This window comes from Carassius carassius, chromosome 32, assembly GCF_963082965.1.
Source record: "Carassius carassius chromosome 32, fCarCar2.1, whole genome shotgun sequence".
Taxonomy (NCBI): Eukaryota; Metazoa; Chordata; class Actinopteri; order Cypriniformes; family Cyprinidae; genus Carassius; species Carassius carassius.
Genome location: NC_081786.1, coordinates 5,539,719 through 5,562,886, shown reverse-complemented (window position 1 = coordinate 5,562,886; position 23,168 = coordinate 5,539,719). Strand labels below are relative to the sequence as shown.

Sequence of the window (23,168 nt, the reverse complement as noted above, 5' to 3'; positions counted from 1 at the left end):
TTGCTTATTCTGGCACAGTGTGTGACTTTTCCTACCTCTGCTTTATTTAAGGAGGTCATGAAAAAAGCATTTAGCTCCAGATATTTAATACATTCTGGAAGATTTGAGTCGCAAAGGGAACTTGTAGACATCAGTCTTCTTTATGCACTCCTGATCAAATAAAAGTTGATTTTTCCTTTCCCTCCTATTACACATGATTATGGCTATTATAGCTGTTTCTTAAAGCTGAAGGTTTTTTTGTGTTTAACTTCTCATGCTTTACTTTATCGTAGCTTAATATGCAGAGACAGCTAAGTCATTTCAAGGTGCATTTCCCCAAAAAGTGGCTTTCTGATTTGACTTACAAGCCTCATCAGTGTTTTGCTCTATTTGTGAAGATAACTTCTTATCTCAATACATGGCTTTTATTTGATTTTTCTTTATTATTTTGATGTGAATACTATTGCTCTAAAGTTTGGGATCAGTAAGATTTTTATTTTTCATTTTAAAAGAAATTAATACTTTTATTCAGAAAGGACATCAAAAGTGACAGTTATAATGTTACTATATATATATATATATACAGTTTCCACTAAAATATTAAGCAACAATTTCCAACTTAATATTATAACAAATTACAAAATTAATTTTTTTTCAATTTTATAATATAATTTAAATATAATAATATTTTAAATAAACATTTAAAATATTAAATTACAAATCATTATATGAAATAATATTTTAAAATATTACAGTTTTTGTATAAAGCTGTATAAATGCAGTCTTGATGAGCACAAAACAGTAAAAAAATATTATATATATTGCTTCAACACTGCTAAATAATAAAGATTTAATAATAATGTTACTACTACTATTACTACTACTACTACTAATAAAACATAGTATTATTACTATTAAGCTTTCAATGACAATTATTCAGTTCAAGGCTCTACCTTGAGTATAACTCAAATATGATTAGAGTATGTTTTTTCAAGTGAATATTATGAATATTTGCACTTTCAAGAAAGTATAAAAAAACATTTTTAGTTTTTAATGTTGCATAAGCAGAGAGTTGAGATGTTGCATAACAGAGTGTTTGCTAACAGATGAGTGAGTTTGTGTACAGGCAGCAGTGTAATCTTAAATTGCTGTGCTGGAAAGAAATGCCTCACCGTTTGCAAAAACAGCCGTAATGAGGGCTGTTTCCACATGATACGGCATGATTGCATTTTGGTGGTGTTTGTAAACGGAGCTGGAAACTGTTGGCAACAACAACACAGAACAATTCATGCAGTGCCTAACAATATCAGTATTGTGCCTGTGGGTCAGTTTTGATATTGTATCTCTGTATCAGTTTTAGTGTGGACACAGTTGGGGTGGAACTGGGAGTGGACATGCGTTCCGGCCCGGTGCCTTCTCGGACAGTCAGACGAGCATGTGTCCCCTCCTGGGGAGAGACAAATAAGCAAGGCTGTAAAAACAGGCTGCCCGTGCAGCCACAGCTGCTCTGACCACTTCCTGTTGCAGAGGTCAAAGGTCACGTGTGCGTTGCACTGCCTGGGCAGCATGCAGGGTCACTCAGAGGGGAAGATGTGCGGGTAGAGACAGGAAAGAAGAAAAAGCTAAGCGCGTTATGATTGAGCCTTTGTGTTCAGCACTGAGTGCAGGAAATGAAAATTGCCAGGCTATTAAGTAAAACAAGAGGGAGTTTTATGTCGTTGTGTGTTTTTACGGAGTTCAGTATCAAAAGAATTCCTTCACTGAGAATCATTATCTCTTGATCTCTTTCACTTTCGGTCATCTCTTTCACTCTTTCTTTATTTGTGTAACTTGATAGTGTGTTTCATTATGCATTCAATCTCAAGTATGCAGAGACACGATATTGATGGATGAAAAATTACTTTGTATAATCTCCAAAACCACAATTATCATTTCTGTGCCTTCTTAAAGTAGTAGTTCACCTACAAATGAAAATTGTCATCATTTTCTCACCCTCATGTTGTTCCAAACTCTAATGACAATTCATAGTGTCTGTTGAGCTCCAAAAAGGACAAAAACAAAACAGTATAAAAGTAGTTTATATGGCTTGTGTGCTATATTAAGTCTTCTGAAGTCAAATGATAGCTTTGAGTGAAAAATAGTTTTTAAATTTTAAAATTTGTTTTTACAAATAAATCTTCCCATCTGAATACATTGTCAAAAAGTGACTGAGGCAGCATTTCTGCAAATTGTGTTGACATTGCTTCTTGTACGTTTTGCGACACTTTCAAAGTGAGATGTCCAGTGAGTGGCATCAAAAGTGTTAAGTTTTTTTATCCAAAATGGGTGAAGAAAACTTTTTATTATGTTAGTTGTTGAAATTAAATGTCCGGGGAGTGCCAATAAAAGGTTAATGTTTTATCGAGTTTGAAAATAAAATACTGCCTACAATAAATCTAATAAATAGCGTTAAATAAATCTAATAAATCTAAAGTGTTAACAACAGTAATATGGAGATGAAAAACACATTTGCTTATGCAAACTTTATTGTAGTCTTTGAGCTCTCTTTCATCATGACCAGGTGCGCTAATGAGCAAGTTTATCTCAGAAAAGCCATACACCGTATGGAGCTGATTATGTGATGCAAACAACAAAATGTATTAGTTTACAAATCATGCACTGTGGTAAAAATAACTGCAATCATAATTTGTGTGAAATTAATCAAATTTGTTAGTGTTTTACTGCCACTAGTGGTCATTTCGAATGGATACTGCAGTGAAATGTATGTATAGGTATGTTTTTGGAATTTAGCAAAAATGTTGGTACAGTAGAGGCATTTTGTTTCCAATGAGCCTGGGTTGGAAAAACAGCTTCTGTGAGGTCTGATTCTCACACCAAACCTGTGTTAACAAAAAAAAGTGTTGAAGAAGACATGAAATATAGCACTTAAGTTAGTTGAAAAAGTCCTATTTTAGACTGATATAGAGGCTAGTTGTTGTGACTTTTCCATGAAGCCAAAAGGTGGTTTGGTTGGAGAGATTCCAAGCATGTGAGGACAATCAGAAGCTGAAGTCATTTCTGAAAACATGAGGCAGCTAGTTTTGCATGTCACCTACTGCATCTCTAACATGGTCATACCATAAGAATAAGAACCGTCCATCCTCTGTTAGTAGCCTATACATGTGGTAACCATTGACGTTTTGCTCTATGACTCTGTGTAAACATATCAGTGTTAATCATTAGACCGGGTGGGAGAAGAAACCTCTAAATGGGTGGGGGACATCGTCTTGGCACAAGTTGCAGTATTACAGTTCACATAAGAACCCTTAAGACCCTGAATTGAGGAATATCTGAGGTGACATGAATATATAAGAGTTTCCATGAAACAGGCCAAAACTGAGGGTGATCATATACAGCAGTACTCATACAGAGTTTGGAAAGTTATTGTACACTAGTTTGTAATACCATTTTAAAGTTTGGGGTCAGCGGGTTTTTTTACATATGTCAATGTCAATGTCACCTTTATTTATATAGCGCTTTAAACAAAATACATTGCGTCAAAGCAACTGAACAACATTCATTAGGAAAACAGTGTCAATAATGCAAAAATGCTAGTTAAAGGCAGTTCATCATTGGATTCAGTTATGTCATCTCTGTTCAGTTAAATAGTGTCTGTGCATTTATTTGCAATCAAGTCAACGATATCGCTCTAGATGAAGTGTCCCCAACTAAGCAAGCCAGAGGCGACAGCGGCAAGGAACCGAAACTCCATCGGTGACAGAATGGAGAAAAAAACCTTGGGAGAAACCAGGCTCAGTTGGGGGGCCAGTTCTCCTCTGACCAGACGAAACCAGTAGTTCAATTCCAGGCTGCAGCAAAGTCAGATTGTGCAGAAGAATCATCTGTTTCCTGTGGTCTTGTCCTGGTGCTCCTCTGAGACAAGGTCTTTACAGGGGATCTGTATCTGGGGCTCTAGTTGTCCTGGTCTCCGCTGTCTTTCAGGGATGTAGAGGTCCTTTCTAGGTGCTGATCCACCATCTGGTCTGGATACGTACTGGATCCGGGTGACTGCAGTGACCCTCTGATCTGGACACAGACTGGATCTGGTGGCCACGGTGACCTCGGAACAAGAGAGAAACAGACAAATATTAGCGTAGATGCCATTCTTCTAATGATGTAGCAAGTACATAGGTTGTTATGGGAAGTGTTTCCGGTTCCGGTTTACCTAATTAATGCAGCCTAAAAATCCTTTAACGGATTTGGATAATAAAAGCATATTAGTATGTTATGTGTATGCCAGGTTAAAGAGATGGGTCTTTAATCTAGATTTAAACTGCAAGAGTGTGTCTGCCTCCCGAACAATGTTAGGTAGGTTATTCCAGAGTTTGGGCGCCAAATAGGAAAAGGATCTGCCGCCTGCAGTTGATTTTGATATTCTAGGTATTATCAAATTGCCTGAGTTTTGAGAACGTAGCGGACGTAGAGGATTATAATGTAAAAGGAGCTCATTCAAATACTGAGGTGCTAAACCATTCAGGGCTTTATAAGTAATAAACAATATTTTAAAATCTATGCGATGCTTGATAGGGAGCCAGTGCAGTGTTGACAGGACCGGGCTAATATGGTCATACTTCCTGGTTCTAGTAAGAACTCTTGCTGCTGCATTTTGGACTAGCTGTAGTTTGTTTACTAAGCGTGCAGAACAACCACCCAATAAAGCATTACAATAATCTAACCTTGAGGTCATAAATGCATGGATTAACATTTCTGCATTTGACATTGAGAGCATAGGCCGTAATTTAGATATATTTTTGAGATGGAAAAATGCAGTTTTACAAATGCTAGAAACGTGGCTTTCTAAGGAAAGATTGCGATCAAATAGCACACCTAGGTTCCTAACTGATGACGAAGAATTGACAGAGCAACCATCAAGTCTTAGACAGTGTTCTAGGTTATTACAAGCAGAGTTTTTAGGTCCTATAATTAACACCTCTGTTTTTTCAGAATTTAGCAGTAAGAAATTACTCGTCATCCAGTTTTTTATATCGACTATGCAATCCATTAGTTTTTCAAATTGGTGTGTTTCACCGGGCTGCGAAGAAATATAGAGCTGAGTATCATCAGCATAACAGTGAAAGCTAACACCACGTTTCCTGATGATATCTCCCAAGGGTAACATATAAAGCGTGAAGAGTAGCGGCCCTAGTACTGAGCCTTGAGGTACTCCATACTGCACTTGTGATCGATAGGATACATCTTCATTCACTGCTACGAACTGATGGCGGTCATATAAGTACGATTTAAACCATGCTAATGCACTTCCACTGATGCCAACAAAGTCTATGCAAAAGAATGTTGTGGTCAATTGTGTCAAACGCAGCACTAAGATCCAATAAAACTAATAGAGAGATACACCCACGATCAGATGATAAGAGCAGATCATTTGTAACTCTAAGAAGAGCAGTCTCAGTACTATGATACGGTCTAAATCCTGACTGGAAATCCTCACATATACCATTTTTCTCTAAGAAGGAATATAATTGTGTGGATACCACCTTTTCTAGTATCTTGGACAGAAAAGGGAGATTCGAGATTGGTCTATAATTAACTAGTTCTTTGGGGTCAAGTTGTGGTTTTTTGATGAGAGGCTTAATAACAGCCAGTTTGAAGGTTTTGGGGACATGTCCTAATGACAATGAGGAATTAATAATAGTCAGAAGAGGATCTATGACTTCTGGAAGCACCTCTTTCAGGAGCTTAGATGGTATAGGGTCTAACATACATGTTGTTGGTTTAGATGATTTAACAAGTTTATACAATTCTTCCTCTCCTATAGTAGAGAATGAGTAGAGCTGTTCCTCAGGGGGTCTATAGTGCACTGTCTTATGTGATACTGTAGCTGACGGCTGAATGGTTTGAATAAATAAGCCACTGTATTGAATAAATACCTGGGGTTATGTTTGTTTTCTTCTAAAAGAGAAGAAAAGTAATAGGATCTAGCAGTTTTTAATGCTTTTCTGTAGGATATGTTACTTTCCCGCCAAGCAATACGAAATACCTCTAGTTTTGTTTTCCTCCAGCTGCGCTCCATTTTTCGGGCTGCTCTCTTTAGGGTGCGAGTATGCTCATTATACCATGGTGTCAAACTGTTTTCCTTAACCTTCCTTAAGCGTAAAGGAGCAACTTTATTTAAAGTGCTAGAAAAGAGAGAGTCCATAGTTTCTGTTACATCATCAAGTTGTTCTGAGGTTTTGGATATGCTAAGGAATTTGGATACATCAGGAAGATAAAGCAGTTAAAAAGCAGTCTTTTGTGTTAGAAGTGATGGTTCTTCCATACTTGTAACAAGAAGTAGAATTTACAATTTTGGCTATATGAATTTTGCAAAGAACTAAATAATGATCTGAGATATCATCACTTGGCTGAATAATTTCAACACCATCAACATCAATTCCATGTGACAGTATTAAATCTAGAGTATGATTTCGACAATGAGTAGGTCCTGAAACGTGTTGTCTAACACCAATAGAGTTCAGAATGTCTATAAATGCTGATCCCAATGCATCGTTTTCATTATCAACATGGATATTAAAATCACCAACTATTAAAACTTTATCTGCAGCCAGAACTAACTCGGATGTAAAATCACCAAACTCTTTAATAAAGTCTGTATGGTGCCCTGGTGGCCTGTATACAGTAGCCAGTACAAACATAACAGGGGATTTATCATTAACATTTGTTTCTTTGGATAATGTTATATGAAGTACCATTTCTTCAAACGAGTTATACTTGAAGCCTGCCCTCTGAGAAATCCTGAAAACGTTGTTATAAATTGAAGCAACAACTCCACCTTTGCCTTTTAGACGTGGCTCATGTTTATAACAGTAATCTTGGGGGGTGGACTCATTTAAAATAATGTAATCATCAGGTTTTAGCCAGGTTTCTGTCAAACAGAGTACATCTATATTATGATCAGTGATCATATTATTTACAAAAAGTGTTTTTGTAGAAAGGGATCTGATATTCAATAAGCCAAGCTTTATCATTTGTTTATCCATATTGCTTCTGTTTTTTATTTGTTGAACCTCAATTAAATTGTTAATCTTAACTTGGTTTGGACGTTTTTTGTATTTTCTAGTTCGGGGAACAGACACAGTCTCTATAGTGTGATATCTAGGTGAAAGAGTCTCTATGTGCTGAGAATTAACTGACCTCTGTGACGGGAGGCAGCTAGCAGACGGTCGGTTTAGCCAGTCTGTCTGCTTCCTGACCTGGGCCCCAGTTAGTCAAGTATAAACACTAAGACTATTTGCCATATTTCTAGAGAGAAGAGTTGCGCCACCCCAGGAGGGATGAAGACCATCTCTTTTAAACAGGTCAGGTCTGCCCCAAAAGCTCGTCCAATTGTCTATGAAACCTATGTTATTCTGTGGGCACCACTTAGACATCCAGCCATTGAGTGATGACAATCTGCTATGCATCTCATCACCACGGTAAGCAGGGAGGGGACCAGAGCATATTACAGTGTCTGACATCGTGTTTGCAAGTTCACACACCTCTTTAATGTTATTTTTAGTGATCTCCGACTGGCGAAGTCAAACATCATTAGCGCCGGCATGAATAAAAATCTTACTGTATTTACGTTTAGCATTAGCCAGCACTTTTAAATTTGCCAAGATGTCAGGCGCTCTGGCTCCCGGTAAACATTTGACTATGGTGGCTGGTGTCTCTATATTCACGTTCCGTACAATAGAATCACCAATAACTAGAGCACTTTCATCAGGTTTCTCAGTGGGTGCATCACTGAGTGGGGAGAACCTGTTTAATATTTTGATCGGAACAGAAGAGCGGTGTTTTGACCCACGACTACGCTGCCTCACCGTCACCCAGTTGCCCTGCTGCTGGGGCTCTGTTTCAGGAACCGAACAATGTACAGGAATCCCTGAGCTAGACGCATCCAAAGCCGTATCTAGAGCCCTAACATTCTTACTGTCATCAATTCAAGTTTGGATGCGTGTCTCTAATTCTGTAATCTTCTCTGTCAGCCTAACTATTTCCCTGCATTTATCACATGTGAGTCCCTCATCAGCGACAGAGATAGATAAACTGTACATGTGGCAAGAGGTGCAAGTAACAATGACGGGAGAAGCCATTACTCACCGTGCTTGATGAAATATTCTTACTGCGGTTGTTTGATGAACTTGTGAAAAACTGGAGCGAGGGAGAGGAGAAAAGAAAACAGCGATAGGTTCGAATGAAAACGCTAATGACAAGCTAACGAGTGCTAACGCTTTGCAGGTGTACTGCACTCACGGATATAAAATAAAAGTGAACGATCAAAGTTAATCTGATAAGATTGATCGATAATATCAGAAATATGGTGTGAATTAAGTTATATTTTACCACTTTAAAAAACAGAGAGTGATAGTAAGATAAAGATTCTAGAGAAAAAAATATAATAAAAACAGCTACACGGAGCTACAATTTGCTACAGAAGGCCAACAGGAAGTAGAGAAAACACTGTCCAACAGCGACCTGTGCATATTCATGTACTCAATTTCAGACAGGTTTATCAACACATGAGTGCCATAGGACATGGTTGAACGTGGCAAATGTGCAGTTGGACAAATTTGTCCATATAGTGATTCTCTTGGGAGGTTCAACGATTGTGAGTAGGAAGGCTGATGTTCTTTGATTGAATGTTTCTCCATAACGCTACATTCATCCGACATAATTTCTGTCTTGGGAGAAGCATTTACAGCCTTTATTGAGGGAATGATCGGAATAGACTGTTTTCAGCAGTGCTGATGAACAAGAGATGACTGTATCTTTACACTACATTGGATTAGCTCACTTTTCTGACAGATAGTTAGAGAATAGTGTGTCAGAGAGGTAGGGACAGAAACAGAGAGACAGTGACTTCCAAATCTCATTTATTCACCCTTGAATGGCTCTGAAGATAGTGATGAGGTCTCAAAGGTTTCTGAATGTTTTAGTGATAATTTATAATGTCTTTCGCATTGACTTTTATGCATTTGGCAGATAAAAAGATACATTGCATTTAAGGTACTGTATACATTTTACCAGCTCATGTATTCCTGGAAAATCAAACCCATGACATTGATGTTGCTAGCACCATGCCGTACTGTTTGAGCTACACCATTCCTGCAATTCTCAAAAAACTTCTCAGAAAACAGTGTAAGATTACAGATTATTGGTGCTTAAGGGAGTCATTGTGCCATTCATGATCACGTGATGGAAATGTATTCATTTAAAACCTTACAATGTCCTTCTTTTTTATCTTTTTATGCAAACATCCCACAGTAACTAATTGGAATTGAAACTTTTCTAACATAGTTTATCATCATGTGCACACATTCGAACAACTCATATTTTTTTAAAAGATGCATTAAACTGCAGAGTGGGTCCATTATTTATCTTTATTTTCTTCAAGACTTCTTCTAAGTCTTATATTTCAACACTTTTGAGTGTTTTTACTGCTGCAAAGAGTTTTTGGATCTACTTTCTTACTCTGAGATGTGCTCCTGTTTCAACATATTTAATTTATTTTGTCATGTTTTTAATCTTAGGCGATGATGCAGATGATTTTTTAAAGTACAAGTTTTTTTACAAGTAGTTTGAACTGAAATGTGTGTTGGCAGTGTGTGTACACAACCACCCTATAATGATAAAAATCTGTTTTTTTTAATCTACTAAAATCTTTACTTTCTCAAATCGAGCCAATCTCGAGCCAATCTCTCATGACATCAGATGAGAGCTAAAGTAAATTAAAGTAAACAGTCCCTCAGTGAGCGGCTTGGAAGAGAGGGGCGGGGTCAGCAGAGCTCATTAACATTTAAAGGAAAATGCTACAAAACTGCGTGCTCTGAAAAGAGCTGTTTTTGAAAGGCTTAAAAGGGGTGTTGTTTTACACTACCATTGAGAAATTTTAACCAAACTATGTTACAGAGTTTTCATTAAGACCCTAAAAAATCATATCAACTTGTGGAAAATGGGCATGCGATGACCCCTTTAAGCCATGCCGTTTCTGCATGACTACATTTTAATTTTACTCTTAGTAAATCCATTTATTGTCATTTATTTTTCGAAAAAGAAATTATGTAATGGAAAACCATGAAAACATCCTCATCACATGAATTAATATTACTTTTTGTATATAAGAATCAGCTCTCATTGGTTCAAAGAGAGGCTACACACACCGGGATACGTGTAAAGCTGCCAAATGCACTTTTTTTGTCCGCTTTTCCTGTCTTCTCTCATATTTTCCATTCCTTTTGGAGCTGAAACATGTTGAGAGTCTCTGTAAAGTCAAGAGCAGCATGAGTGTTCGATAGAAGCGAGCCTGAAATGAAAATTCTGCATGACAAATCTGCTAAGAATGTGGATCATTCACGGTTGGCTGTAGCGGCCTGGAAATACTGTGGTCTGGTTCACTCCAATCAACAGTTGAAAAACAAATACTGGTGGGCTAGAGCAACTTTGCAAAATCTTTAAACCTAGAAAGCTGCTTGCATAAACAGCTAACATTACATGCGGTATTGTTATGTGGGCTACGTATTGAGTAATGGATTGCCCACCACTTAACACCATAAATGAGATACAGGTCATTGAAATCAAAACCTTGTTGGGTTACGATTATGGATGGAAGCAGATTTTACTGGACATACAGTGGAAGTTATTAGCTGTAATAAAAGACAACGGGAAATCATTTAGTGAGCATTTTTAATGTATTACCTGTTGAATGGGTCATTTTGGATGGGAAATTGAAGAGATCATGCCATTTTATAAAAATAGCCAATGGGATTTTAGGATAAGGTACTTAATTTACGGGTGATATTTTAGGAGGAGGGACTTTCTCATTCTACAGAGCATTTGATTGGAAAAATATATGTAAGTTTGAAATGTGTCATGAGTATTTATGATCAGTTTTTCCTACTAAAAGTACATTTTGTCAATGTTTAGTAGCACACTAGCATATAGATGAACTCATAACAGATATGAACTGAAAGCTACAAACCTCTCTTTTAGTTCTTTGAAAGGTGATTCTGATTTGTACTTGTTGGACAAAACACTGCATTTTCTTTTGTAATTCATTATAAACATCCTTTCGTTTAGCCAGCATGGATTATATCATGATGTCATGACTCTGATCTAGCACCATCTGTGTTTAATATTGAAGACCAAAACATGAAATTGTGCTGGCAAGATGTGCAAGCATCTCGAGCAGCTGTGGAGGCAGGAAATCCACCGTAGGTTACTGATGAACCATGTGCAATCAAAGCAGGAGTCAGGTGGTAATGGCCAAGAGCGTCCACATGGAAGATGTTGTGGGAGAATTAAGTGGTTTTTCCATGACAAGCCATTTGTTGGCTAGCTTCCTTCTGTTACATAATGCATTTGCAAAAGGAATGGGTCATCTGTTGGTTACTTCTTGGCAGTGACCTTTTAGAGGCAACTGTCAAAAACTAAAAGTAGGATAATATGCATATAGACCAACTTGTAATGCTCTGAAGAATATCAAGATGGACAGCTGTTATCAGTGAATGAGAACTCTTTAGTATTTATAATTTTTAATTTATAAGACAAGATGTGATGTTGAAGATATTTTTAATGCATTATTATTTTTCATTTATTTAAAGAATAATTTAATTTAATTAAATAACATTAATAACTTATTAATGTGTTCTTCTTTTATTTACATTAATATATTTCAATATTAATAAAAAATGTATATAATATATAATATTGATTTTATATAATATTTTTAATTATAATTTGATATAATCAATAAATAATTTATACATAATATTAATATTATGTCATCATTATTATTTATAAATTACAAATAATATTATTTATAAAATACTCACTGTATTTTGTGTGTGTGTGTGTGTGTGTGTGTCTTTGAATTACCACTCTGTATGTAATGTGCTATTTAAATAAACTTGCTTTGCCTTACAGTAATAAGGGTGGGATTTTTGACTAATGAGATTTCACAGTGGGAGGCGCCTCTAAATTAGTAATAAATACTGGTAGATGGAAAAAATGCCCTGTTGCTTGTTACTTGTTGCAGTCATGGCTGATTTTGAGTAAAAGCAGTAGGAAAAAACACCAAAAAAGCATTCATGGAGGGTAATAATTCTGTCTATTAAAATGGTTGATGTCATCTCAAAACCTTTGATTGTTATTTCTGATAAACCGAGAAACCAAAAGTTTTGCATGGGGCCACATTTGTTGGAATCCATACCGAGTTTAATCCTAATGAGAATAACTGATATTCATTGTCTTTTTGGCAGCTGCACACGTGGTGGTCTGGTTTAACATGATTCAGATGTATTGGAGATCACATGAGGCCTCTGAGAAGAAATATGTGGGCTTATTCTGAAGAAACGCAGCATGAGTCAAATGTGCATTGATGGCAATCTTTATTGCAACAGTGTGAGGTGTAACTTAAGCTTAATTCATGAGCGAACAACTGCAGACGAGAAGACAAACCACATCTGTATTATACAGTACACAGCTGACAATCACGTAGTTTGTTGCTCTTACCAGTAGACTAAAACATAACAGGGACTAAAACTAAGATAAGATAAGTGATGCATCCAACTTACTCTGACTGTAGGCAGCATGAAACCCAGCAGATATTTGAATTCCCAGTGCATGCAGCAGAGAGATCATAGCGGCCTGATTTCAGAGCTTGTTGATGTTGGTTTGAGAGACTGGGCTCACTAAGAGAATCAAGAGACTATCTATTTCCAGATTTCTGCTAATTTATGAGGCCAGGGGAAATAAGGACTTCTCAAACTGATTGGGAATCACTGTAAATCTAACAGAGATGCTAGTTTGAGCATACATAAGGGGAATAAGCTCTCTAAATTTGCTCCGCCTTTGGATTGGAGTTCATGTTTTTAAAACTGAACACCTGTGTGTCTCAGTGGTGTAATTTTTTGCATTTAATTTTATAAAGTTCATTCAAGGTCAAATGAGTGCTAATTATATGAAAACAATTTTGAATTGTAATAAAAAGTTGTAAACTGGAAAATACTGTAATTGTAGTAGCAGGACTTTTCAACAGGTCAGACTGGTTTTTGATGCTTTGTTATAAAATCTACCATATCCAAATGCCATGCTAAATTCAATTAGCATTGAACGACCAAACAAGTATGCTAACTATATGTTCATTTCTTTTTACAGAAACTGGTGTGCGTATGTGGTGACCAAGACTGTGAGCTGTGTGGTGGAAGATGGAGTGGAGACTTATGTGAAGCCTGACTATCAGCCTTGTTCCTGGGGTGTTCAGTGCACCCGTGTTGTAGTGTAAGTGTTTCCCTTTTATCCATATTGGACTGTTGTTTTCTCTCTCTAAAATGTTAAATCTCTGATTTATCATACCTTCAATAAATTTTATTATCAGTATATTCAGTATACAGTAGATTTACTGAATAATAAGTGTTGTTTGTGTGCCTGTCAGAGCATCAAGCCCAACAGATGTCTTCTTCAAAACAATAAGTAATCTTCTATTTTATGTTGCTTCATAAAAGGCTATAGCACTGCTGGAAATTGTATCATGGTAGCATGGTAGCTGGTCCAAAATGAAACTATGGTAGCTGGTCCAAAATGCTATTCAGTGCTTCAAGCTGGTACACCATTTTGGTCCAGCAACACACCAGCTACCTAAAGCAGTATTTCTCTGTAACAAGTGGCTAAGACCAGCTAATTACCAGCCTGGGCTACTTAGAAGCCAGCTAGCTTAGTCAAAACAAAATAGTTGCAAAATTGTTGTCTCTATTGGTCAGTTGCATCAGTTGTGTTGCAAAGTTGCAACATAGAGGGACACTTAAGAATGGGCCTCGAGCCCGGGTCTGTAGTGGTGTGTTTTCTGCGTTGTGTCGAAACATAAGACAGACTGCAAATATTCCATCACATCCTGATTTATTCTAGATAGCACAAATGGAAATATATGAGGACTTATGCAGCTTATAAACCAGTGTGCGGCAGCAATGCACGACACTGAGAAAGAGAGAAAATGACAGATATAAAAAATTAAGTGAAGAAAAATAATCAATGATACATATGAGTGTGCATCACAGATGGGCTTTAAATCACAATCATACAAATATATCATGTGAATAAATCTGTAACATGAAATACAGCCCTAACTGAATCACTGCAAAGTGTGCCAACCCCCCAAGTCAGCAGGGTGGCAGGAAACCCCAAATATGGTCATGGCAAATGGAATCACATAATCATTCTAAATACATCCCTGCTAAAAAATCAAATTAAGTACAGAGCTTACAAACACTATCTTAGTAGTCACTAAGTCTCTAGTGTGGATTCTGTGTTCCAATTTAAGAACTTACGAACGACTTGTGCAACCCAACCGTAATGTTTACACAAACAGTATAAATGATGTAACTTGCTAACATAGGCAGCACAATAAACAAAGTCTGTTTTTGCTTGTGGCATGAAACAGGCCTCAATGTTGTGTACCATTTGCTGTATATTATTTAGCTAAATGCTGGTTGTATATTACTTTACCATGTCATCTAAGTACATCCATATTATGTATCTGTTTGTTGATATAAACATGTACCTATCAGACTTCAAATCAGTCAGAGCATTTGAGGTAAAAGCAAGTCAGTTTTTCTGGTCTTTAAATTAGGGGAACCATTATGTACTACACCAACTAACTTCAGCCAGGAAACAGATGTTGAAATCTATCATATCATCATAACATTCATAGAGACTAGAATATATACCACATTACATTTTACTGGAATTATGAGTCAATAAAGTCTAAGACATACTAAAAACATTGTGTTTACAAAGTAAACCTAATGTCAACAAATGCACATAAACAGAATGTAGTTTGAGGATACCGGGATTAGTAAGTGTGGGCATTTGTGAGGTGGTTTCCAGTTGCTGGAAACGTACTGAACTCCAGCTGGAAAAGCTTAATCCAACTCCTTTAGATTCAGCACACACATACACACACACACACACACACAGCAAAATGTATGGAATGAGGTGGCACACCATTCCAAGCTCTACAACCAGCAGGAACCACAGGAATTAGGCTTAAAACCTACTAAAATACCACCACTTATTTTTACACTCACTCGGTAGAGTATGGTGACCCCTTTTTCCCCTCTTTTTCTTCTCACGGGGGTCATGGAACAAACAGAGCATAGAGACAAGAATTAAATGGCTTAAGAACTGTAACCAGAAGTCCTGGGGAAAAAAGAAATGCTGAAATTTTCCTATTCCACCTTTTAATGGTGCTGATGTACAGGTTTAAGGCTGTTTTCAAGGATGTTTTACTATATATTTTTGTTTATTTGAATGACACAGTGAACTTGAGACTTTAAACTACTGGTCATAATTACATCATAAATAAAATGGCTCTGATGAGATTGTCTTATACCACAGTTCTCTCTTAAAAATGTTTTTCAAAACCCTTAACCATAAGTATTACACTTCAGCAGATAGATTTATGGTTTCTGAATGATAAAACATAGAAAAATATCTCATACATTGCATGCCATGTCTAAGTATGTGCACTGTTTATACCATAATCCCGCCTTTCATGAAACAAGTTTATACAGCTGGCCAGCATATGTCTGTGTGGCAACTAGCAAAAGTCATATGAATGTGCTGAGAATAAATTTTGAAACATATATGGTATGTATGTCTTCATCCGTTTTTAGACCTAAAGCTCAATCCAGCGTTTGTTTTTCACGTATATTTCAGTATGTGTTGGTCTCGCTCTGGCAGCGATGAGCAGAAAACTACTTTGTTGACTAAAGAGTGTTACAACACAACATTGTTCTCAGAAGGGATCAGTTTGTTTAAAGTGAGAGACTGTTTGAATATATTAGACAATATACAGAATGATGAATTGTAAGGTAGTGCATGTATCAGGCCTGGATAGTTTTAGTTGTTTGTATTGATTGTATTGATTGATTGTCTCATTGTCTCAGTCCCATGTATTTCACAATTCAAACTAAACATTGCAAGTTAGGAAATACTTTGGACTACTTAGTGTCCAAACTAGTACATTTCAAGTTTTCATTCAAATGTTTTTTGTGTGTTTTATAGGTACAGGACCTATATGAGGCCCAGATACAAGGTGGCTTACAAAATGGTAACAGAAATGGAGTGGAAGTGTTGCCATGGATACAGTGGAGAAGACTGTAATGAGGGACCAAACGGGGGATCTGATACTCAGATCTCAACAAGTAGACCTTGGCCTAGACCACAACCAGGACAAACTGGAACTAATAACGGTCATGGACAGAGCGGAGGAAATGGTAAGCCAATGTATTCTCATGGTCCTCATACTGTACTGCAAATCTTCTCAATAAAATTTTAACTGTATGTTGCACCAAAAAGTCTCTCACTGACTGTTTTTAATTTTGGAGGATACCAAAACCCAGTTGCTCACACAGTTGTCTAAAGATGTCTGACCTTGTTGATGTTCTTGATACTTCTATATCTGCATCTTCTGCATCTTTCAAGCACTGTTAAATATTCAAATATAACTGAGGCATTGTAGAAATCCTCTGAAATATTAAAACTGGCCACTTGAGCAATGTTTTCATTGTCAGAGTTGACAAGACTGTAAATTCTGTGTCTGCCAAACTATTGCTAAACTTTAATTAGCTACTGACTTAAATTCTGTCAGTAACTACGCACCCTCATAACATTCCAAACCCGTAAGACCTTCATTCATCTTCAGAACACAAATTAAAATATTATTTTATGAAATCCGAAAGTTGTCTGACCCTGCATAGACAGCAATAGAACTACCATATTCAAGACCCAGAAACAACAGTGTTCATGTCACATCACTGATTCAACAATCATTTTATGAAGCTATGAGAATACTTTTTGTCCACAATGTGCACATGTATCATGGTACTATCATGAATGCTTGCCAAAGGCTGACACAGAAGAGAAGAAATTGTTGACTAAAGTCATTATTTTTGTTTTCTTTGCTAACAAAAAGTGTTCTCATAGCTTCATAAAATTAAGGTTGAACCACTGATGTCATATAGACTATTTTAATAATGTCCTTACTACATTTCTGGTCCTTAAACATGGAAGTTGCATGTCTATGCAGGGTCAGAAAGCTCTCGTATTTCATAACAAATATCTTAATTTGTGTTTTGAAGATGAATAAAGGTCTTATGGGTTTGGAACAACATGAGGGTGAGTAATTAATGACAGAATTTAAATTTTTGGGTGAACTAGCCCTTTGAAATTACCCTTGTGTTTGATCTTTGCCTAGGGAGAGGTGACAATGACAAGATGAAACAACTGGAGGACAAAATCCAGAAGTTGACCAAAGACCTAACTGACCTGCAGTCAACTCTGCGTGGCATGAATGAAAAATTCCAAGAGGAAATGCGTAAACCAGGTTTTAATAGTGGCAAAGCACCAGCTGATGCAGCCCAGCCTGAAATGAATGAGACCATCCATAACATACAGACCAAGCTTGATCAGTTGGACAACCGTACACAAGCTCATGACAAGACTCTAGTGAGCATCAATAACCACCTTGTGAATGGAAAAGGTGGAGGCAACGATCTAGACAATGGGGGAGTAGGAGGAAGCAGGTTCAACACCTTGAAGGAGGAAATCCTCAGAGAGCTTGAACGTCGAGTGACTCTTTCCTGTTCTGCCTGTCAGTCTGGAGTGGATGACTTGAAACAGCAACAGCAACAAGATCGGGAGAGGATCTTTGCTCTGGAAAAGCAGATTAATGCCATGGATCAGCGTCACCGCCAGACTTTAGATGGTTTACGCAGAGACCTCAGCCGGTCTCAAGGCTGCTGCGACACTGTGACAAACCTCAGTAGACGACTTAATGACATGGACAGGAAAATAAGCTCAACATCAGAGGCCTATGACAAGCTTCAGGATCGTCTGAATAAAGAACTAGGAGGAACTGGAGGTGGTGGAAATTTTGGAGGAACAGGTGGACAAGGACAAGTTCCTTTAATGCCAGAAGAATTTTTCAATGATAATCTAAAAGACCTGGAGAGACGGCTCAACAACACTGTCCAGAAGGCAGAGGAAAACTGTGCTTATATGGAGACTAACATACGGGACTCATTCCAACAAGAGCTCAGAAATATTCGCTATGAAATCAATAATCGTATTCTTGACCAGGAATACAGAATTAATGACATGGACCTTGATATTGGTCTTGTTAAAGAAACTGTATTTGATCTTGATAAGCGCCTATCTCGGCTTGAGAACACAACATCCTTTATAGACAGAAGGTTAAGTGAATGCTCTGGATGCTCAAGCTCAAGTTCTGGGTCTAGTCCAACCGGTGAGAGTCTGAGCCCTGGCGAGACGGTGAAGTCTTTGGAGTGGAGAGTCCTTGCAAATGAAGATGAAATCAAGAGGTTTGACACACGACTCAAGGATCTCTCGGTGTCTGGTGATTCTCTTGAAGATAGGGTCATAAACCTCAGCCATGATGTTCGCAAGATCAAAGCACTGACTGGAGACAATGGGGAACACTTTAACAGAATTGTCATGGAGATTGAGAGCTGCAACGTGTGCAGCACAGTGGAAGATGATGTAAAGAAACTCAAGAACATCACAAACCACTCCATGGACAGATGGCAGAAGGAAATGAATTACATTAAAGGTAAAATTGACTCGGGTTGTGTAGACATTTGCTCCAGTTTGCAGGACGAGATGGATCAATTGAGAAAGGAGGTACAGAAATGCATTGGTCAATGCAAGATCACCCTGAATACTCCTACAGGAACAGAATCAGCAACAGGTCACCTGGATGACCCACAGAAACCACTGGATGGACACAGTGTCATCAGTAGTAATACAGGTGACCTCAGGTCAATTCAGGGAGAACTGTCTGAAGTTATCTTAACCTTCAGCTCCATCAATGACACCCTAAAAGGTCTGGAGCATGTCGTTCAGAAACATGACAGTGTTATCACCGACCTTGGAAACACTAAAGACAAAATCATTTCTGAAATTGACAAGATCCAGCAGGAAATGACAGAGCACATAGAGGATAGCAAGATACGCTTTGACAACGTCGACCGAGATGTACGCCGCTTTGGGAACAATTTTGTGGTCGAGATGGGTGACTGCAAGAGGACTGGCGATGGTCTGGATAAGAGGCTCTCTAAACTCGAAGTGGTTTGTGGTCGGCTTGACTCTGTCTCAGACAATCTCCAGAAGATCAAAGAAGGCCTGAACAAACACGTGTCTAGCCTGTGGAACTGTGTTAGTGGGCTAAATAACACAGTGATCTCACACAGTGGGTTCATTGAGATCCTCCAGAACACACATCTGGATGATATCCACGGCACAATCAAGAGACTCAATTCCTCAATGGTACACATCCTCAAGGAGTTCCAGAGCTTAACTGAGAACGACCTGACAGGTCTGACTTAAGTGCTTAAAGTGAAAGTTTATGTTTTTAACTTACTAACATTGCAGCCTGTAAGAACATATTCTAAATGTCCAGCAACCATAACTAATATAGCTCTTATATTTTAATGGATATCATAGTTGAATGTCTTTGAATTACAATTCAGCAAACCTCTCTTGCTGTCAATCCATTTAACTTCCTTTGGGGAGTGCCCATTCAATTCAAATTCACACACTTTCAATAGGAGATGATTCTCAAAACCCTGATGGATATGAAAAGAGACAAACTCTTTGAATTACTTCTTTTCTGATTATAGGTTTACCTGGACCACCAGGTCCACAAGGAGAAACAGGGCTCCCAGGTCCACAGGGACCCCCAGGTAATGATGGACCCCCAGGTATTCAGGGCTTACCTGGGCCAAAAGGACCTCCTGGTGAGAAAACTTGTTTTTGTTCATTCATTTTGTCATGCTGGTTAAAGTAATGGTAGAAATTTACACCCAAAAATATTTTGTCATTATTAACTTATTCATGGGGCCCTTTGGAGCTTGGCTTAGCATGGATTAAAAAAATTGGAGATGATTGGAATGACATGAGGATGAGTAAATTTCATAATGACAATTTAAATTTTTGGGTGAACTAGATATTTTGTATTATTTGACACTTGTCCCATATTTTAAAATTACTCACATTTTGCGTTCTCCTATTTTCAGGTCTCAGAGGAGAGCGAGGTATGTATTTAATTAGCTTTTCTTTTTTTTAGCAGCCATATCTTAGTCAAACACTGAGGTTATTTTGATGTGTGCCAATGACTGGAATGAAGGCAAGAATTCAGTGAGATATGTGTTGTGTCTGTTTGTGTGAGAGTCAGCTATTTTTCTGTCTTAAGTGTTGTGGCATGTGTTCAGTTGTTATTGGCAGTAATGGGTCAGTAGTTGAGCCAAAGGCCAGCTGCTGATAACTAAAACTGGTTGTGTATATTAGAATATAGGTATGAATTTAGGGTTAGGAACTGGTGATGTCAACAAAAGGGCTTTAAAAAAACTGTTGTGATTCTCATTTCAGGTCTGGCCGGTGCAGATGCCAATATACAACGTCTTTCCTTCTCAGCAGCTCTCACAAATCCAATGGTTACATCCGGAACAATCATTTTTGATAAGATCTTTGTAAATGAAGGAGGCTATTATAATCCACGAACAGGTAATCTTGCCACTGACTATAAACAGTCCATTTCTGCTTCCCAAAATATGAGGAAAGATAGAGTCATGGAAAACTGTATCCATCTTTTTTCTCTTGAATACAGGCATCTTTACTGCACCACTAGATGGACGCTACTTCTTCAGCGCTATCCTGACCGGTCACAAAAATGTGAAGATTGAAGCCGTGCTCTCCAAGTCTAACTATGGCATGGCTCGGGTGGACTCAGCGGGTTACCAACCCGAAGGTTTGGAAAACAAACCCATGGCCGAGGCCAAACCTACACCAGGTTCTCTTGCTGTCTTCAACATCATCCTGCCCCTTCAGGTGGGCGACACAGTCTGCATAGACCTGGTTATGGGCAAACTGGCCCATTCAGTGGAGCCTTTAACTATCTTCAGTGGTATGCTTCTATATGAAGATATGTAGCGGTCTGATTAGAACTGAGACTAATCAGAAGACCAGCAAAACGACGGGGCTAGAAAGAGACACTCTAAATGACACTTATCCACCTGGGGTGCACGTGCTGTGCGTTGATTTTCCTTCAGTATCATTTCCAAATCTACGGATGTTGTTAGACCTCCTATGAACTCTTTGAACAGAGAATTTAGTTTTAATTGGAGGAACTGTTGCCCTTGATATGTAATCCTAACCCGAATTTTGGAGAAGTGTTGTAACAAATACTACTGCAGGTTTGTGCGACCATTGTTGACAATGTTCTTGTTGAAATATTTCCATTTTATATGAATCACAGCCATGAGTTATGAATAATCTCTCATGCACCGAAGACGACCGTGAGGTCTGTTTGACTTCCCATGTATGTCACTGCACAGAAAAGTACTCTTCTGCCAAAGAGCTTGACTCACAGTCAGGGTTATATAGGTTAGGCTGATGAGCGTGGAATTTGGGAGATTTGATGAAAGGAATTCATATTTTTGCTGTGAATGTTTAAATCCAGTGCTCCTTTTTTGTTTTGAGTCAAGGGGTGATCTTTAAAATTATAGTATGTGCCTTAATTTTGATTTTTTCTATTTTTTCTATTGCAAGTGCCAAGTTTTCCAGGAGTAACATCCTGCTTTTGCCAAAGACGCTTTACTTAATTAAATATGTGGTTGGTAATGAATGATTTCAGGAAGCTTTCAATATATTATCCAACCTGACAATAAGTGATGTACATCACTGCTTTCCATGCAAACTCTGCCTCTGGAAAAGAGATGAATGCAGTGAAATCTTCATTCCTCATGCACATGGTTTCCACAGCAGCTTGTCTAACCAACAAAAATGGGCTTTTTGTACATGCATCATCCTGCATTTTGTGATCCTGTTGAAACGTTTACAAAGGCATCAGTTCTACTGGAGTGGAGGACCATTGCATTTCGCTCCATAATTATAATATCATAGCCTGAGTGCTCAATGGAGATTATTATCAAACAGAGTCTGTCCTTAATGTAGTTCAACAAAGTGCCTTTGAAGAATAACAACTCTTAGGATTAAGAGGGTGTCCTTCATCAACCGTTTCTTGCTGTGTGGTCTCGCTTGAATGTTTACTGTACAACAGCCCAAAGAATTTTGAACTACGCGACTTTTGCTTTTTCTTGTTTAAAACATGCTTGTGTAATTTCACAGCACGTTGAGAGAAAAGATCTCTGTGTAACGCTATGAATTTTCAGACTTCATATGGTCAAGAATGTTGAAAATTAAGGCTGCTATCTTTTATGTGTTATTTCATTTATTATTTTTAGTTATAAAGAGATTTCCCAGCTCATAAAATTTAAACTATGGCAGCAACGTAAGCATTAAAACATCTATTTACATGTAAAAGAGACCAGATCTAAGATTTTATAGTTCCCTCTCACAGTTTAACCTGTTACCTTGAATGTGTACATTGGCAACACGTGTGTTTCAAATAAAGATATTTAATTTTACACATTTTACTCTCTGCTGAAGTTAGTTTTATGGGATTTTGTCAAGTATATTGGATTACTGGAAGACATTCCATTTAATTTACCACTGGCATTGTTCAAAACACTAAGCAGACTGTACTGTTCATTGTCTCAAACACAATGAGGAGTGTTCTGGTACTCAAGAACCGTGAGTCTGTTGAATAGAATTCCAGTCAGTGACTGATGGTGAAAGTTTTGCCACTGTCTATGACTTCTTGATTCAACATGGAAAAAGTCCATACTGGAGTTGCTAAGCTAAATGTCAAAGCAAAATGTGATTGAAAGCATGTTCAAAAAATAGAAAAGACCCGCTGTTTCTGTTTTTTAGAGGCTGATGCACAGAAACGCTGTGAAGGAGAGGAGTGCACAATACATTTAATTTTCCATGTCGCAAGCCAGAGAAGTCGTTTGGAGATTGGCTTGTGTTTTAATGGAAAGAAAAACATTTCTGGGTGTCCATGTATGTAGTTTATGATGAATAATGACCTCTGCTTGTCAAGTCACTGGTGTCTAGACAAAGTGTTGGTAAGTGAACCTTCTGCCCTCTTTCTGATATGGGCCACCATTGGGAGTTTTTATGTTTGTTTGTTTTTTCATTTCTTCATATTGTATTGCTTTTATAACGTTAAGAAC

The 23,168-nt window shown here is 37.7% G+C and overlaps 1 protein-coding gene across 1 annotated transcript in view; it reads left to right on the top strand.

Annotated features, from left to right (window-relative positions):
* Window positions 1–22,521, top strand: part of LOC132112488 (EMILIN-1-A-like) — a 31,042-nt gene extending 8,521 nt beyond the window's left edge. The window contains exons 2-8 of the mRNA XM_059519979.1: window positions 13,174–13,296; window positions 16,078–16,289; window positions 17,270–19,408; window positions 19,713–19,829; window positions 20,109–20,126; window positions 20,461–20,595; window positions 20,699–22,521. Of these exons, the coding sequence (XP_059375962.1) occupies window positions 13,174–13,296; window positions 16,078–16,289; window positions 17,270–19,408; window positions 19,713–19,829; window positions 20,109–20,126; window positions 20,461–20,595; window positions 20,699–21,021 (3,067 nt within the window). The 3' untranslated portion in view covers window positions 21,022–22,521. The remainder of the gene's footprint in view (window positions 1–13,173; window positions 13,297–16,077; window positions 16,290–17,269; window positions 19,409–19,712; window positions 19,830–20,108; window positions 20,127–20,460; window positions 20,596–20,698) is intronic.
* Window positions 22,522–23,168: the final 647 nt, after the last annotated feature.